The following is an 18,195-nucleotide window of genomic DNA, read 5'->3' as shown; positions in this document are numbered from 1 at the left end:
TTGGCAATATATTGTTGTAAAGATATCTTCTTTTTATTATGCACTTAACAATCCAGGAGTGGTTTCATAATCTTCAGGGAGTAAGCCTGCAAATCATTTTATCTAAGTGTTCATGGTTGTATTTTCATTCTTTTTCAGGCAATTTCACAACACTGTATAAAAAAGCCATGGCTTGAAAGAAGTAAAAAATTTGTGTTTTTTGTGTCATTGTGATGTCAACATTAGTGTTTACTGTGTCATTGTGATGTCAACATTAGTGTTTACTGTGTCATTGTGATGTCAACATTAGTGTTTACTGTGTCATTGTGATGTCAACATTAGTGTTTACTGTGTCATTGTGATGTCAACATTAGTGTTTACTGTGTCATTGTGATGTCAACATTGCTGCTTAGTGTATCATCATATTGAAATATACCCTTATCTAGAATTCAATGGGATAGAGAAAAAAGTTTGAGATATCCAAGGGTTCAAGATATTGAGGTTAAAATACATAATGAAAATTTTGTTGGGACTTCCCACTCACATTGACATATCCATGGTGTACAAGATACTGAAGCTCAACCAGTCGGGGCAGTTTCTAAGTTTTCAATAATGAATCAAGGCAGGAATGGGGTCTGAATGCCTTGAGGCGCCCTCTATGGATACAAATTAAAGCCCTGTGTTGGATTCCTAAAAGCTAGTGGACTTGTATGAATTACCATATAAACCTGAGTGAAGTCTAACTGAGTCATTCGACACATGCATTTTCTTTGCTATAATTGGTAGAACGAATTGATTATAAAATGTTTATAAGAAAAGTTAAACTACATTTCACTTGAAATGTGTAGAATCATAGTGTGCCATTACACCTATTAGGCACCCCCTCCCCTCATTCTAATCAACCCAGACTGCCCATCTTCATGACTAAGGTACAAAATCACTTATGAGGGATAGGAAAGTGTACAATTCTACAATGATTACTGAATGAGAGGAAACCTTCTCCACATGCCTAGCAAGACACAAAAATGTGTAACAGTTCCTCTAGTCATGTTACGCTGACGAGTGTTGACAATGAGCAGCAGGCAGAGGATACAAGTAACACCGTTCAGGAGTAATGTGTACCAGCTGACCACCCCTAACCCTTCACAAGTCCTGAGTGACAAAAGCAGTATAGTACTGCTCCCTCTTAGGGGTCATACTCTGTAAAGCCTGATCAAGTACTCTGCCATTCTGCCAACAGGCATATATAGCAGCATAGCTGAAAGTCATTCTCTCAAGGTTATAATCTTTATGAATTCTTGGCAATATGTTATTGTTTCTAATTAATTCAATACAACTTTTAACATCAAAGGAACTCTTCTAAAATGCTTCATTAGCATTTATAGAAAGGTTTAAAGAATGCGATTTTTGAATACTCCAATTAACATGCATATTTTAACGGAATATATAAAGAATTCAACAAAATGCATTGAATATTTGGTTTTAAGGATCCTTACTACAAAATATCCCTCAATCAACATTTTTACTTTGAATCAAATACCTCCGTGTATTTTGATCCAGAGTGTCATTATGTAGCTAATGTAGCTAATACACAAATCGCATGTTCATATAAACAAATTCAGTTCATAATCAAGTGCACTGTTCACCTCCGTCGTTTGCCTGGTACAGGAGGATCACAAATAATTTACCCAGCACTCGTATTATTTCAAATAGATCATCCTACATCTATAACATGGAATCAGATTTTCATGCCATAAAATCTTTATTAAATAAAAATTGCTTTGTCAAGCCTCACCAATAATACAAACTGGCCTTGAAATTTTGATCAACTTTAAAGAAAATCTTCGCAAAATAAAATATCAGTCGATCCGACTCTGTTGGAGGTAGTTCAGAGATAGGGCAGATTTTTATTTCGATTACAACATCAAGTGCAATAAAAAAGGTTTGATGTTTGTTATGCTTCAAGTGGATACTTCATTAATGAGATATATTAATAATGAGGAGACTAGAGGATTATTGGGGAGGGAAAAAAACTAATGATGAGGGCCAGTCATGAAAAGTCCATTACGGTTGTACCAAGTTTTGCCAGTCAGCCACTTCTTGTATCTGTACAATGATAAGAAGATCCTTCAGAGGAGAGCAACAGGCAGACGTAAAAACAGCCTGATATTTGGTAGATCTGTTATAATGAAACATTAGAGTGGTATGTTTTCTAAATATTTCGAGTGCTGTTTCAGCATCTGGGCTAGCAATGTTCAAGCCTGAAGCTCACAGCAACAGGTGGAAAGCTCAGACATTTTTCATCACCTACTCCAACAGCATACAGAAAGGTAACGATGAGTATGTGTGTATTATAGTATCATAATCCATAGCCATGTGAGGCTCAGACTGAGTGCACTCATCTGAACCAAGTTTTACTGATTCCAATAAAATGGGAGAGTGAATAAATCGACATGTTTTTATTTCTGTGATTACGAGTGTATAATGCTGGCCACACACACTGACTGCCATCTTTCATAAGAATCAAGTGTTCAGCAGTTCTGAGATGAGTTCACAAACAGGATGATCCAGCCTATTTTAATCGTAAGCTGGCAGATAAAATTAGGTGACACATTACGAGGAATGTGAGCAAATTATGATCTGCCTTCACAATATTAACACTGCATGGAATACCAATAAAAACAATGATTTATAGAACAAAAATTTTCATAATATGCCCACCAAAAATAGATTTCCTACATATATATGCTGGGATATTAACACAGGTCCTGTGGATGAAGGCAATGAGAAATATTTTATGTGCAAATTAATGAAATATATGAAGAAAATGATAAATGGAATGTCAAATTTCCTTTAATTTGTTAAGCTATATTGATAACTTTCAGATAAGCAACATGGAGAATGACAATTTTCCCCCCATGCTACATAGACAGCTTCATGTCCAAAGTTAAGTTATTGCTTAATCTCATTCAAATATACTCTGCAAAAAAAACAGCTCAATTTAAAACAATCTTCCTTAGTACGTGTACTTAGTTGTCTCATGAAACGGTACTTCCTGTTCCACCAAGACAATCGAAGGACAAATTGACAAATGCCATACAGGAAACTATGGGATTGAAGCTCTGGGTCAATAAACTCTTAAAAGTGTATATTCTAAATACTTGGAAGTCTTGGGTTTAAAAATCTGATTAAAAAGAATTTTTATATGAAGGATGATCTCTCATTATTGCCATGTAGTATATATATAGGAAAGAGGAGAAAATCTAAGGCTGGACCGGAAATTGAACCCGGTATCCCTGCATTACTAGACAGGTGTTCTAACCACTGAGCTACCCGGGCTATTAATATCCATCGTCCGTATAGCCCCAATTACTCTATTCCTCCCTCCTTGATTTAGCCCTATAACTACTACATTCTCCCCTCCTTAATTTGTCTTCGCCCTCAAAGACACACACAAACCAGATTCATTTTGCCCCTGGCAGGAGTTTCGTCTGTAAATCCAGGGGTGGTCAACAGCACCAAATGTAGTATATATGTAGGAGAAAGGATGGCTGGACCAGGAATCAAACCCGGTACCCCTGCATTACTAGACAGGTGCTCTAACCACTGAGCTACCCAGGCCGATCCACGTTACATATAGCCGTAACTACTACACCATATAAAACAAAGTGCAAGAAACTTGAAAGATGATCTTTTTCTTTCTTTTTTTTTACCATATCTATATCTTTGACACTGTCAGTTGATTCAAGGGCAAAAATAAATAAGAAAGAAAACACTTAAGAGAATACAGCTTAGACAGAAAAGCCCCGTGAATAATGATGTGAATACACTAAAATCTATGTTGCAGGAGAAAAATTATATTAATTCAAAATATTGTGTCTTTAATGTGGTTCTTGAGAAATTTATTTTCCTGCAGTGTATATATTCCTATGTAAAACTATAAGCTCATCTTACACTGCAAACTGAGCTTTTATCCATGACAACTTTATTTCACGATTTGACAGTGATAAGCTGGTTCACGGTGACACATTTTCATGACAGAGATGATATCTTATAAACAAATACAGAAGACACTAAAGGGCTGTTTCACACTGAGAACTATTCGTGACAACAAGGTTCCTGTAAATTTCACAAAAATTTCTTGCAAACAAATAAATCTTGGTTTATAATAGCCTCTCCCTGGCTCCTGGGAATTATGGTGTAACAGACTAAAGGAATCTTTATTATAATTGAGAGTATGCTTGCTATGCACAGTGATTTGTCATATTAAATATGTCCTTGTGCTTCTTGAGAACACCATTTTTACAAAATTTGGTATATCTGTTTATGCCAATGTAAATCTCTCCTGTGGCTTCACTCTGGTTCTGGAGGTCGTAACAAAATGGAAACTTTCAAGTTTCAGCTTTTCTGGTCAAGTGGTTATTGATGTTGGAAGAGAAACGCCAGCCCTTCATTTGAACAAACCTGAATCCCTTTCACCTATGTGAAGTTTGATTGAATTTGGCTTTATGATTCTTGAGAGGAGGATGAAAGTGTGAAAAGGTTTTGGCACAGAGATGTCTGAGACAATGCTTGATCAGGAAAACCACCTCAGGTGAGCTAACACGAACTTCACCAGTATTATGAAAACATGTGTGCAGTTTATTGATATCATGAAGTTGAACTTGAAATGTGCTAGAAATTCAAAGCAAGTAAAGTATTAGCCATTACCCTGCAAAAGCCTTTAAGTTATATTTCATCATTATCATAACACCAGTCCTGAGTAAACATGATGTCTTCGACATGTGATAAGAAGCTGAAATCAATACTGTTTGATGAAGTTAATTCTGACATTATTAGTCCTAAATTGAAAATAATCTTCCATTTTTTGAAGAAGAAAAAAAGAGAGATAAAATGAAGTCACAAACTCCTGATCCTTCTAATCAATGTATGTGTCACAAACTCCTGATCCTTCTAATCAATGTATGTGTCACAAACTCCTGATCCTTCTAATCAATGTATGTGTACTTCTAATCAATGTATGTGTACTTCTAATCAATGTATGTGTACTTGTGTATGTCTGTGTACTTTTAAACAAGGTGACACCCAGTAACATCTGCAACTATAGTACATGTACGACCCATTTAATCCAATAAAAGTTTTCTTTTATTGGAATGCTCAGGCTATTCAGCTGTCTAATGAGAAGTTCCCTCTTTGTAACAAATTTCAAAAAGATCTATTGATTACAGTAAAAGAGAAACATGATCTTACTATAGGTAAAAACTATACCTATTTTTACATTTTGTACATAGACTTTTTTATATGAATGGAGAAAGAAGTCAGCGTATAAATACTACAGCATCTAATCTCACAGAACAGCCTTGACAGTTACTCTTAATTTGCTCCGCCTCAGTCTCTCTGTCTGTCTCTTTCTCTCTCTCTCTTTACCTGTATAACTTCAGTCCAGGCTCTGGTTTGTGGAGTATCCACTGGTTCCTTAGCCATCAGAACATACACAAAGGCCTGTCGATTCCCAGAAGCCTGATCAGAGGTGGGTGTGTCCCACGCTATTTCTATTTTCTGTGTCCTCTTAAAGAATTCCATCACTGGTTCCATGCTGAAAGACCAGTGTGATAGGGATGGGGATGCTGAAAAAATAAATGAAAACAATCAGCTTAATCTATGTTAAAAAGAGATCCCAAAATAATTAATACTGACAATGCTATAAATAATTCAGTAACGGTAAGCTGGACACTGACAATTTAATAATACTATAAATAATTCAGTAACAGTAAGCTGGACACTGACAATACTATAAATAATTCAGTAACAGTAAGCTGGACACTGACAATGCTATAAATAATTCAGTAACGGTAAGCTGGACAATGACAATACTATAAATAATTCAGTAACAGTAAGCAGCCTCAGCCTCACCATGATTTGAGTGGTGCACTGGCCACTGGGACTCATTTGTGAAACCATTGCAAAATGGCTGTGTTGAAGATATCAATGACCTTGGCCCTACATGTATTTTGGCAAAACATAAGTAATATTTAACTATCTGCCAGACACTGGTCAGTCAACTCCGTAGCCCTCCCCCCCTAGCAGATTTTGATGTTTTAATTTCCCTGTTTATCTTATCAGAGTCTATCTCCACCAGCAATCAAACTTGCCATATCTAGGAGTTGCCAACCTATGCAGGGGGAAATCTAAACTAATTTAAAGGAAGAATTCAACCAGTGCACTGGACAACTCCTGAGGCAGACAGTGAAGGGGGAACTTTTCCTGGACACCATCAATGTACAACTATTTACTGACACAAATCTATAGATTATCTTTCTGTAATAATTACTTTTTGCCTCTAATTCTCTCATGATTCCCACATAAAAAGTCTAACCAATTAGACGACCCAAAATGAGAACAACCCAAAATAATAAGAGAAGGGCAGCTTTAATGTCTCTCTCTGTTCTTTTTTATCTTTTCTGTAAGAAGAGTGGTAAAGTTGTTTTAATTGGATTTGGACTGTAATCCTGGGCATGTGAACAGAATCATTTGGTATATTCTGGTTAAGAAAGTGCATCATAAAAGAGAATTCGAACTTTTCTCTGACTGGAAATGGGGTTAAAATGTTAAATCGCATATTAAAGAAAGTGATGTTAGTACCAAAAGAGTAAAGGTCAAACTTATTCTTCTTGGATGTGAGAAGGTGAATGTAAGCTAGCCAAGATACTGAAAAAATGAGATGTCTTAGGAACTCAATATTTACCTGTGTTTGAAATATTTGTCTTGAAATGGCATGCTACTTTGCATCCTTTTTGCTGAAAAAAAGAGAGAAAGAAAAGAAAAAAATTAATACAAAATTTCATGGAAGAGCTAGAAAACTTGGAACCTATCAACTAACCACATTACTTCATTTTTACAATTACATTCATCTGTATTGAGCTGAGAATCAAAATATTGCATCTGAGTAGGTCTGTTCTAATGTGATTCATGGTTTGCCACATCAACTCAGACTGTTCATAAGTTTCCAATTAATGAATTGAAGCTAAAAATGAATCTAACAGAGAAATATGTCAGACAATATATCTGTGCTATATTCATGATATTTCTGACAATATTTCTTTTCTGGATTTTATATACACATACATATACATGTATACATGCCTGCATAATCTATAGTGTACATGTGGCTGATACATTGCAACTGAGTTTCACTTGTCGCATATAAATTCTAATACACTTTAAGTTTACAGATAATTAGTAATATGTTGTCTTACACATTTATCTCCATTGCTGCATATGTCGGAGTATATCTCTGGTTTAAGGACAAGATTTTCACACATTTTCCAGCACTGCAAGACAAATACTAATTAGAATACTCCCTGAGCATATAAAAACAAAGACTCTGAGGAAATTTCTCATACTTATAAGCATATGTACAATATACCACTATCTCTATATATGTACCATGGGCAATCATTTCTAACAAAAAAGGTTAAACATTGAATCAGAATTCAAAACTAAATAATTATCAATGCTTTGTTTTAATTTTCTGCAAAAAAGCTTATGGGAAAATTTGCAGAAAAGGGGAGAGAGGCGATTACATTTCGGGGGAATTTTTTTTGGGGGGGGGGGGGGGTCAGAGGAGTGGTTTGAAGAATATTCCTGCACCAAATACAATGATTTGAATTCTTAACTCATGAATTTCTTCAACAAGTATCAATCCTGTAATTTAGTGCAAATTTTGTGTCACATATGATAGATTTGGATAAGCTTCAAATAACTGCATGAATGTTACTTATCAAATAACTAATAAAATAATTCATTGACAATCTTATATCTTTGGGGAGGTTGATTGCTTGTACTTGAGCTGAATGACATAGTATTTTCTCCAATGATCAGCAAGATATCAGAGTATTCAAACCACCAGTATACCAACACTCTTCTTAATGAAATGATTATCCATCCAGAGCTCAACCATGACTTAATGGATATTGAATGAAATAATGGAGAAATGGTTAAAATTGACAATATAGTCACAGGCAATCATGGCTAATGAATGACCTTGTGAAAGGGTGGTATCTGAATCAAAATGTTCTTAAATGTTTGGCAAATGGTTAAAAAAACCACACAGTTTTTCTGTCATTTTATTAAAAGGTTTCAGAGGAAATGATAAAAACTACTATATCAATGGCATGTAAAACAGCCTGCATGGAACATCAGGTGATAAAGCTTATACTTCTTTATCAAGCAACGCCATTACAATATTCGCACAAGTTTGGTGGAGTATATATTTTTTTTTCAATTGTATTATTCTTACCACATCACAGCTTTTTCTATTGAAGCACAGGTCGTCATCATAGGGAGCTCTCAGTAACTGAAAAATGAAATTGGATTCAGGTACTATATCTTTACTCCAAAATGCAAAATAAGGTCAATTGGGACTGCATTTTCAGGAACTAATGTGCAAGTATGGTTACAAATATATCAAAGCAGGGACACTTGCCCCAGGGGAAGGGTTAGATCTATTTAAGACACATGCAATGCCTGAGGGTGGGATAGAGCCACTTGACACATTTATGGGTAAATGGAAGTGGAGAGGGGGGGGGGTGCTTTTTAAATATACTTTTAAAATCAGGTGTCACTGAATTGGGACTTTTGCATGCCTATATTTGTAATATATGAGAACAAAAAATATGTTTATTTCCTGTAACCCAATCAGTCCATAAAGGCATTTTCCTGCCCTACACAAACCCTTTCTAATGCTTCTGTCCCTAGTTTTCAAAAGGTTGGTTTAAATGTATATTCATTGATTCATCCTTTAAATGCACAAGTACATATTTAGCAGTCTGGTTTAAAAGTATCAATGCCAATAGGTGACTTTTTGTACATACATTTATATTAACTGGGGCTGTAAGCAGGTTATTAAAAGATTATGATAGTAAAACATTGCTTATAGCAGGAAATTTCACATTGCAAAGCATGTTATGGGGATTTTTTTTTACCTGAAAAGGAATGGAATATATACTAAAGGTATTATTTTTACAAAACAAAATATATGAAAAGCCCTCCATATCAGACTAACACAGCTAGCTAGGCTGACAAGTTCTACAATGTATTTTTTTCATTGCTTGATGCACTTCCCCTTGCATTTCTCAAAAAAATAATGAACATGCTGCTAAACCAACACACCTGTATCAGGTGTGCTTCCTGTGATTTTTTAAAAAAGCTACCTGCATGATACAATGGGTAATATTTTGTAAAACAAGGATGAGAAAAGTTATAATGTAGAAGAAGCCAATTAATTCTGCTCCTAAATATCTAAAATTCTGAAACATAATTAAGTTACCTGATTTGTCTTCTTACTAAAAGACTAATTTTTGTCTAAAATATTCTGGGTCTATATAAACCCACAATTTTGAAATTTTTCCTGTTTATTGCCATGTTATCTCTGGATATTAAAAATCTGTTTAAATTTCACTCCTTTCAAATTCAAGGTGTTCAATTCCAATTTTCTCTATAGTTTTAATTTTTCATGGATTTTCCCCCTACAACAAAATTGTTAATATTTCAAATTTTTTGTAATTCAGAAAAACTTTTTACATGAAATAAGCCCTTGTACACAAACAGTCTGTGTCATTCTCGGACAGACTGTGATCCTGTAAGATTTAAATGGTTTTCCTAATTAGAGGAACCAGCACAGGTACTAGTTCGTTGTGAGTATTAATTGCAAGTCTTCATCAGTATTTGTAATGGCGGGTGCCCAAATATAAAAAATCATGTTTACAGTTTTACCTTTAATAAATTTCCAAATGCAATTAAAGAATTTCTCTTTATAATGAATGATAAATATATATGATAATTTCTCAAAATATCAAGGGACTATCTGATTTTGCTATTTACTGTATACAGACATTTTCAAACATGCACCTGTGTTTGCATGTTTGAATAAGACGGTCACCCTTGCTAATAAAATTGTAAACACATTAATCAATTTGTCTCCGACCTGAAAGACCTGACAATAAGCTGTTTTCCCATAAATTCTTTTTCCTATAACAACATTATTACATAAAAGTATTGAAAGTGTAAACAGATTTATACAGTGGGAAAACTCACAGAAGATTAATGACTTTTTGAAGATTATCGTGCAGCTGTACCCAGGAAAACCGTGGACATTTTGGCATTTGGGATAAAAAACATGCAAGGTCAATGCATCTGTATACAGAATTTTACCTACTCAACAAAAGTTACTACTCAACTCCAACTCTCGCCCTGAATGCATTAGCAAACATCAAACTTTTGTTTTTTGTGACACTGCTTTTGATAAACTTTTCAACTTTGGAAGAAGAAAAAATCCCCGATACTTGGGTGGATTCAGGAAGCATCACATCACATACGTTTTGAAAGCACAGCGTTTTGCAATTTAAAAAAAAAAATTGTACAAAAAGAGTTTGCCAACAAGAGATTGAAATGTATGGAAGAATTTGAAGCTGAAAAATCCGAAAATTGGTTGGTGGGTTAATTCTCAATGCAGGTGCAAAATTACTTATCTTTCCCCAAGTTTTGTTTCCAGTATAGAAAATTAAACATGGAGAATGAATTTTTGTGTGTGTGGAATTTTAAGCGTTTTCGAATTTACGAACAACCACATAAGGAGTGAAAGTGCATTTGTCAGCAGTTCATAATTTGAATATTTAAAATTTTCGATATAGTAACCAGAGAATGTCGTTATTTTTCCATATGAAAGTAAAAGAGGTGGTTTGTCTTCTAATATAATTATCTTTTTTAAAAAGACATTTCCTTTTAAAACCCTTGCACTAGGCCTAGTTCCTTGTAAGCATGAATACAAAGCATAAGGTACCATGGTTTTCAATATATGTGATTCTTAAATCTATTTACAGTGCCTATCTACTTTTATCATTTATTTTTGTATTTCTGTAAGTCATATTTTTGTTTTTCAGGGCCGTAAGTAGGGTTCTAAATCAGGGGAGGCAGGGGATTGGGGGCCGCCGATTGACTTTACGACTGAAAATGACACTTTTTAAATCCCAATTTATCATGTTTGTGTTTCATTTGTACTATGTAAAGAATCGTAATATGGTGTCAAAGACAAAGGTGCTTGTCTTCATTTTAAACATATATCCTATAATATAACATTTATATAATTTTATTTTCTTTTTTGCCAAAAAATCAGACGAGGCAGTTGCCTCGTCTGCCTCATCGGCAGTTACGGCCCTGTTTTTTATGGTGATTTTCACATTTTGGAAACTCGCTACTCTTACCCATCGCCAAGAAAAACTATAAATGCAAGAATGACATTGGTCAGTTTTATCCGGATAATTTTTCAGCGAACTATTTCTTTCGGGATTGTCGTACTAAGACTTTTTTCGCGTGTGATTTAAAGTTAACGAAATAAAGAAAATCAAGTAGATCTATTATGAATTCAGAGTAACATGGAATTTCATTTACTCATGGAAAAAGTGAAGATAACGATCAGTGATCAATCTCAATGATTGTTAAATGAATTAGAAGTTCGTAGGACAGTTACCTCTTGAAGACACCTTGCCCGACACCGTGCTTTAGCGACGGATCCAAAGTTGAATGCAGAGGTCCAAGTAAAAGTAGAAACCACGAAAATTACCACCACCACAAATTCCGTAACTTTATCCATAGTTTTAACAAATTTAAAAACTAAATCCAACAGTATTCGAAACAATGTCATACAGTCATCGACCCATTGCACAAAATGGTACTGTGAAAAGTTATTTCCGTAAATATTGAGCCCAGTACGTACGTCGTGCCCGCGCACTCATCGCGTAACTACTTTAAGTGCCACCGATTGTTGTTGTGGCATGCAGGATACCTTATCTATATTATATTTATATCGAACGGAAATTATTAAGAAAAATTGCGATAAAGCACTCTCCCTGTAATTACAACCAAAACCTATGTACAAAACCAGAAAGGCTGGGCCGCGTTCTTCAAACGATAATCTCCGATCACATGGCCTCGCCTTATTAATCCGTAATTAATTGTAATATTCACTTCGGCTGCTTATCATCCACAATGTCGAAGTCCTGGCTGCCAAGACTAACTTATTTCCTTAAAACACTCGCAGGGTAGTTTTTAACAGTTTTCACCATCTAACCCCAAGAATCCTTTCGTACGCGATACCTGCTAGAAAAACCAATACCAACTCTCCAAGAAGACGCAACGATGATCAGTGCTGATGCAAGGCCAGGTGAGACGAATTACACACAAAATTTAAACATTAAACTAATTGATGAGAGGGGGTTTGGTTCGCTCCTACGAGTACGTATATAATATTGAATCTTTTTCTCCTCCGTAGTCTGTACGTGCAGTTTACTCGGAACGACTCCGACTGTAACACGAACCTCTCTGTATCTCTTCTTATCTCCACAGTTCTACGTAGGCTTGCAAACAAATCACATCAGACATGCCATAGATTCATCTACTGTACCGCTTCTAAAACCTACTGATATTCACTTTGATAAACTCCCGTTTGGTTTTTTTTTTCTTCTACTTTATCTGAGACAATCTGGGTCAAATCGAGTTACTTAATAAAAACAAAAAAAACTCATTCGATTCTTCCTACATGTAAAACCAAAGCGATATCGCGACAAGGAAATGACTACCAAATTCTTCGATGGCAGTTAATTCTTTTGATTTTGCCAATCCGTTGTTAATGTAAAAACTTCATTCTTTGTTGTAAAAAAAACCAACCCAATATTGTTTCTAAAATTGAGGGAAACCTTACTTGTAATTATATCACGAACTGCGAATAAACAATTTCCTTGGGGTTAGTTATCAGTATGAGGGGACAGGCCCCTCCAGACATCCCGATAGTGCTGGGTCTGAATACCATTCATTTCACAACCTCTCGACCCCCATTGTTTTTCTTTAAAAGACGGTTGTTAACAAGCAATGCTAATTGGTAACAATTTTGTCCTTAATTCCAGCAAAATTGTTTATATATAGATCACACGATCTGCTTGTACCAATTAACCCCTCTGAGAGAAAACATTCTTTTACACAACATAAACATCAACACATAATAAGAATAGTTTTGTTTTCTTCAGTGCGCGTGCAGTAAGCGATGCACTAGAGGCAATTTCCTGGTTGCTACCTGTTGTAGATTTTGATGTCACATCACATTTTAACTGTGCGTGACATCAACGCTTCTCACGGAACTCTTCCGAGACTCTCCGATTCGATATTGTTCTCTGCCATTGGACAAGCAAATCAGAGTCACGAACTCAAACAGCTTTTTTTTTTTCGTAGATGTGTTTGTCATTTTGTAGTTAGACATATGTTTTTGTCTTGGCGGTCTGACTGCAGTGTGTTTAGGCTTGTTTTTGCAGTTTCAATTACAAGGAAGATCAGATTTTCGCAATATTTTGCTATTCGGTGTGGGTGTCAGAGCACAAAGGAATTCATTTTTATCATACCAAAATAGATGTCCAATCATTTTAACGTATGTCCATGTTTTCAGAATATGTCGGCCTTAGTTGACGTTTGCTTTTGTCGACGGTCTTTTCCTGACTTTTGTGTTGGGAATCTTAATTCATTTTTTTTTCCATATGGTAGATATAGATGTGAGGTCCAGACAAAGTGGAAACAGGTGATTACATCTACAGAGCAGAAACTAATAGATACATTGAAAATGTTCTAAGCTATTCCAGCATTAGTGCATTTATACTGGTTAATTAGACACACCATGTGATTTCAACTGGAATCGATAAACTCTACTGCAAAAGATTTCTACTTAATACTGATTGTAAAATACCAATTTTTTTTATTATTGAGAAACAAGACAAGAGGCTCACAGGCCTTATCGGTCACTTGAGTTAAAAGTATCACTAGCCCCAAGGCCCATGGAATTCATGATAATTTTCCTATTTTGCTATTTAAGCTAAATTCTAATATTCAGCAGCAGTATAAAACAAAATGTGTTCTTAATACACAAATGCTTTCAAATACAACTGTTTTGGACTCGTCTAAGAGTCAGAACCCCGTGGTTGCGAAATAAACAATTTTGGTGAATTCCCCTTTGCTTCTCCTAAAATGCATTTAGTTTATACACAGTGTCAGCAAAATTAAAGACGAAGTCTTTTATAATCACTATGGTAATTTTTGGCCCCACCCCGGAACCAAACTATTATCATTCTGATAACCAGACTATTGGTCACCTCTTCAGTCTCCCCTCTCCATTTTGAAGGGGTATATCAGTTCACTTTGTGGAATCGATTGGAAGTAAATATCAGACGAACTATGTAGTGTGATCCTGAGGTACTACAGTATATATGATAAGTTGTTTTTCAGATTAATCTTTTTACTATTATTATACATTTATATAACGCTTTATCTAATTAACCCAGTGGGGATCCGGATTAGAATAGGTCCTCAGTACCCCTTGCTTGTCGTAGAAGGCGACTAAATGGAGCGGTTCTTCGGATGAGACGGCAAAAATCGAGGTCCCGTGACACAGCAGGTGTGGTACGATAAAGATCCCTCCCGAGCGTAGGCCTAGATTTTACAGCCCTTCATTGGCAGTGGTGACGTCTCCATATGAGTGAAATATTTTTGAGAGACGTTAAACAATATTCAATCAATCAATCAATCATCTAATTAAAACAATTACCCATAAGCGCTTTACATGTAAAACGATAAAAACAAACTAAAACAAAGAACAATAAATGCATATAAAAAGGCATAAAATAATACTAAAACTAAGGTGTTTTTACGTACTACAGACTGACGGACAGCGTGACCAGATTATGATATACTCAAAGTCGTAATACATCATATACCTCATCCTTTTTATATCGGGTGTCAATTTCTTTTTGAGGTACATATATCATAAGCAGCAGGTACATGACTTGCAAGTCGTTACAGCAAAATAGTTTTAGTTAGATTCCAATGCTCTGCAATCATTGAACAGGGATCCTGTAAAATTTAAAACAAATAAAATCGCTACGTTTATTATTTCATTTTGTTTGTACTATGGACCTTCCGTGACTTAGAGAAACCGAGACGGTTCTCAATGACATTCAGATGTCTCCAGGTAATGATTCTACCGCTAACAGGTGTTCACAATAAGTGTTCCACTGATCTCTACAATTGACATCTACTTTGCCTACACTCCACTAGCGGGGTAGAGAGTGCCAGATCACACTGCTTTGGTATGAACAATAATGGGAGAAGCAAGAGAATTAGTCCATAGGCCAACAGGAGAACTAGTCCATATGCCAACAGGAGAACTAGTCTATAGGCCAACAGGAGAACTAGTCCATAGGTCAACAGGAGAACTAGTCCATAGGCCAACTAGTCCATAGACCAATCCCTTAGTCAGTTATTGTTGCTGAAATATTTGAGTTGCGTAAGAAAGCCCTAACCCATGCACGTGTAACAGGAAGGGAGAAAATGCAACGGACCAGACCGGGATTCGAACCCGGGCCCCCTTAATCTCTAGTCAAGTGCTGTACAAACTGAGCTATCTGGCCACCGGCGATCGAACCCGGCTGACCGTTGCATTCACTCCTCCTTAAATGTCTTCACACTTGAAGACAACCCAGAATCTTGATCCCCTGGCAGACATTTTCACTTTGTCAGTTCCATGATCTGGTCACGGCACTAAATGTAACAGGAAGGGAGAAAATGCAACGGACCAGACCGGGATTCGAACCCGGGGCCCCTGAATCTCTAGTCAGGTGCTCTATCAACTGAGATAACTATCCACCGGCGATCGAACCCGGCTGACCGTTACACACGTATCTGGTACATCTGGACTGCCAAGACATGTTAAATTATCCAACCAATTAGAAGTATATGGTTCTCATATTGAATGATATGAATATCCGATAAAAAAAAAATCTGTGTTTTTGTGAACAGCTAAGCATCACCATTAGACCCCATTACAGCCCCATCCTTCTAATAAAATATACTAGACTCTCTCGCTCTATCTATCTATATCATATGGGTTCACATGAACAAAGTGAAGTGGGTCTTTAATGTGATTATATATATATATATATATATATATATATATATATTACGAAAAAACTCGCTTAGAAATAACTCTTTCGTATGATTGAAAAAGTTTGTTGAGGTTCCTTGATGCCTAGAACCGATCTCTCAGATACCGGAGTTTGTTACATTGACGTCCTTCACAAGATTTCATGGAATGGCAGGCAGCCCATGAAGACAGATTCAAATCACAACAAGACTGAGAATTACTGTGATTAATGGAGCTCCCAAAAAGCAGGCAAAGGAAGACCAAACATGTCTACAAAAGAAGATAGAAAACACATCTGTGGTGATTAATTCGATCACATACAATTTTTTTTACACTAATGAAAATCTGTGTACGATATTAAGCGTGTCATTTGACATTGTCTTTACAAGTGTTTTCATTGACTTTATCATTGTTATTTTCATTGACTTTATCATTGTTATTTTCATTGACTTTACAAGCGTTATTTTCATTGGCTTTATCAGGGTTATTTTCAATTGTGACGTAAAACTTTCCTTTGTATTTAAATTGCAAGAATAAAGATTTTTTAAATTGTCTTTTACGCCGATACTTTTAGAAACATGAGCAGGGAATAACGTACGTTAGCCAGGATTCGTTACTCTGGTCTATTCTCATGTGACGTCATATGGTTCTTTGCAAAATCTTTACTTCATTAAACTTTGTGCATGATAGAAATACAATGTATATCTTTTGTAGTAATTTATTCACGGGGTACAATGAGACAAATCTGGTAAACTATTTGATACTGATTCAAGAGTTTCTATTTTTTATAAATCATCAATGATCTACATTAAAAATGTTGCAAAGGATAACTCATGTGCTGGCAGGGCCGTAAGTAGGGTTCTAAATCAGGGGAGGCAGGGGATTGGGGGCCGCCGATTGACTTTACGACTGAAAATGACACTTTTTAAATCCCAATTTATCATGTTTGTGTTTCATTTGTACTATGTAAAGAATCGTAATATGGTGTCAAAGACAAAGGTGCTTGTCTTCATTTTAAACATATATCCTATAATATAACATTTATATAATTTTATTTTCTTTTTTGCCAAAAAATCAGACGAGGCAGTTGCCTCGTCTGCCTCATCGGCAGTTACGGCCCTGGCTGGTATTTTCTATATAATTATATAAAGTAGCAGTTCTTTGAAACTGTTAACATTAAATTTTGTTATTTTAAACATTTGTATGTACATGTACTTATTGTTATGCTGCTTAATGAAAATGTACGATTTTATAAGTTGATATTTACTTCTTAACATATGTTTTCTAGTTTGAACCTATACTACGGCAAAGTCACATATTCTTATGAAACAGAATTTACTCAAAAACTTCTACGTGAGAAGAAAACAGCTCTTGCCGTGGCCCTCAATAGACATCTAGATATATTGACGACGTTTTATCTATTAACAATAATAATTTTCATTCGCAAGTCGATTCAATATATCCCTGTGAACTCGAAATAAAAGACACCACAGAGTCGTCCACTTCTGCTTCATCCTTAGATATTTTATTGGAAATAGATGCTAACGGCAAACTAACAACTCACCTTTATGATAAACGGAATGATTTCAGCTTCTCCATCGTCAACTTCCCATATATTCCATTATCACCTGCACATGGTGTTTATATCTCTCAACTAATTCAACACACAAGAGCTTGTTCTGCGTATCGTCAGTTTTTAAATCGAGGCAAGCTACTGACAAACAAATTGATGGTGCAGGGGTATCAACAGTCTCTCTAATCCCGTGGGGGTCTGGGTTAGAATAGGTCACCAGTACCCCTTGCTTGTCGTAAGAGGCGTCTAAATGGGGCGGTCCTTCAGATAAGACCGCAAAAACCGAGGTCCCGTGTCACAGCAGGTGTGGCACGATAAAGATCCATCCCTGCTCAAAGGCCGTAAGCGCCGAGCATAGGCCTAAATTTTACAGCCCTTCACCGGCAATGGTGACATCTCCATATGAGTGAAATATTCTCGAGAGGGACGTTAATCAATATTCAATCAACAGTCTCCTTTAAAGTCAACATTTCGCAAATTATATGGTCGTTATAATGATTAAGGTTTGTCAATACAACCTATCATTGGGTCAAATGCTGTCTGACTTACTTCATACCGATTGTTAGGCTGTTCTTGGCACGCTGATTTTGACTACGTATAACTCCATTTACTTGATCAAGATATAGGA

The 18,195-nt window shown here is 35.8% G+C and overlaps 1 protein-coding gene across 2 annotated transcripts in view; it reads right to left on the bottom strand.

Annotated features, from left to right (window-relative positions):
• The window catches only part of LOC125651004 (fibroblast growth factor receptor 4-like), a 45,355-nt gene extending 32,469 nt beyond the window's left edge, over nucleotides 1–12,886 (bottom strand). The window contains exons 1-5 of one of the 2 annotated variants that reach the window (XM_048879603.2): nucleotides 11,507–12,886; nucleotides 8,279–8,335; nucleotides 7,236–7,310; nucleotides 6,725–6,776; nucleotides 5,407–5,606 (exon numbers count right to left, since the gene is read on the bottom strand). In XM_048879603.2, coding sequence (XP_048735560.1) covers nucleotides 5,407–5,606; nucleotides 6,725–6,776; nucleotides 7,236–7,310; nucleotides 8,279–8,335; nucleotides 11,507–11,680 — 558 coding nt within the window. In that variant the 5' untranslated portion in view covers nucleotides 11,681–12,886. The remainder of the gene's footprint in view (nucleotides 1–5,406; nucleotides 5,607–6,724; nucleotides 6,777–7,235; nucleotides 7,311–8,278; nucleotides 8,336–11,506) is intronic. The other variant, XM_048879604.2, reaches the window with a different exon arrangement.
• Nucleotides 12,887–18,195: the final 5,309 nt, after the last annotated feature.

This window comes from Ostrea edulis, chromosome 5, assembly GCF_947568905.1.
Source record: "Ostrea edulis chromosome 5, xbOstEdul1.1, whole genome shotgun sequence".
Taxonomy (NCBI): domain Eukaryota; kingdom Metazoa; phylum Mollusca; class Bivalvia; order Ostreida; family Ostreidae; genus Ostrea; species Ostrea edulis.
This window is presented reverse-complemented; position numbering and strand designations above follow the sequence as displayed.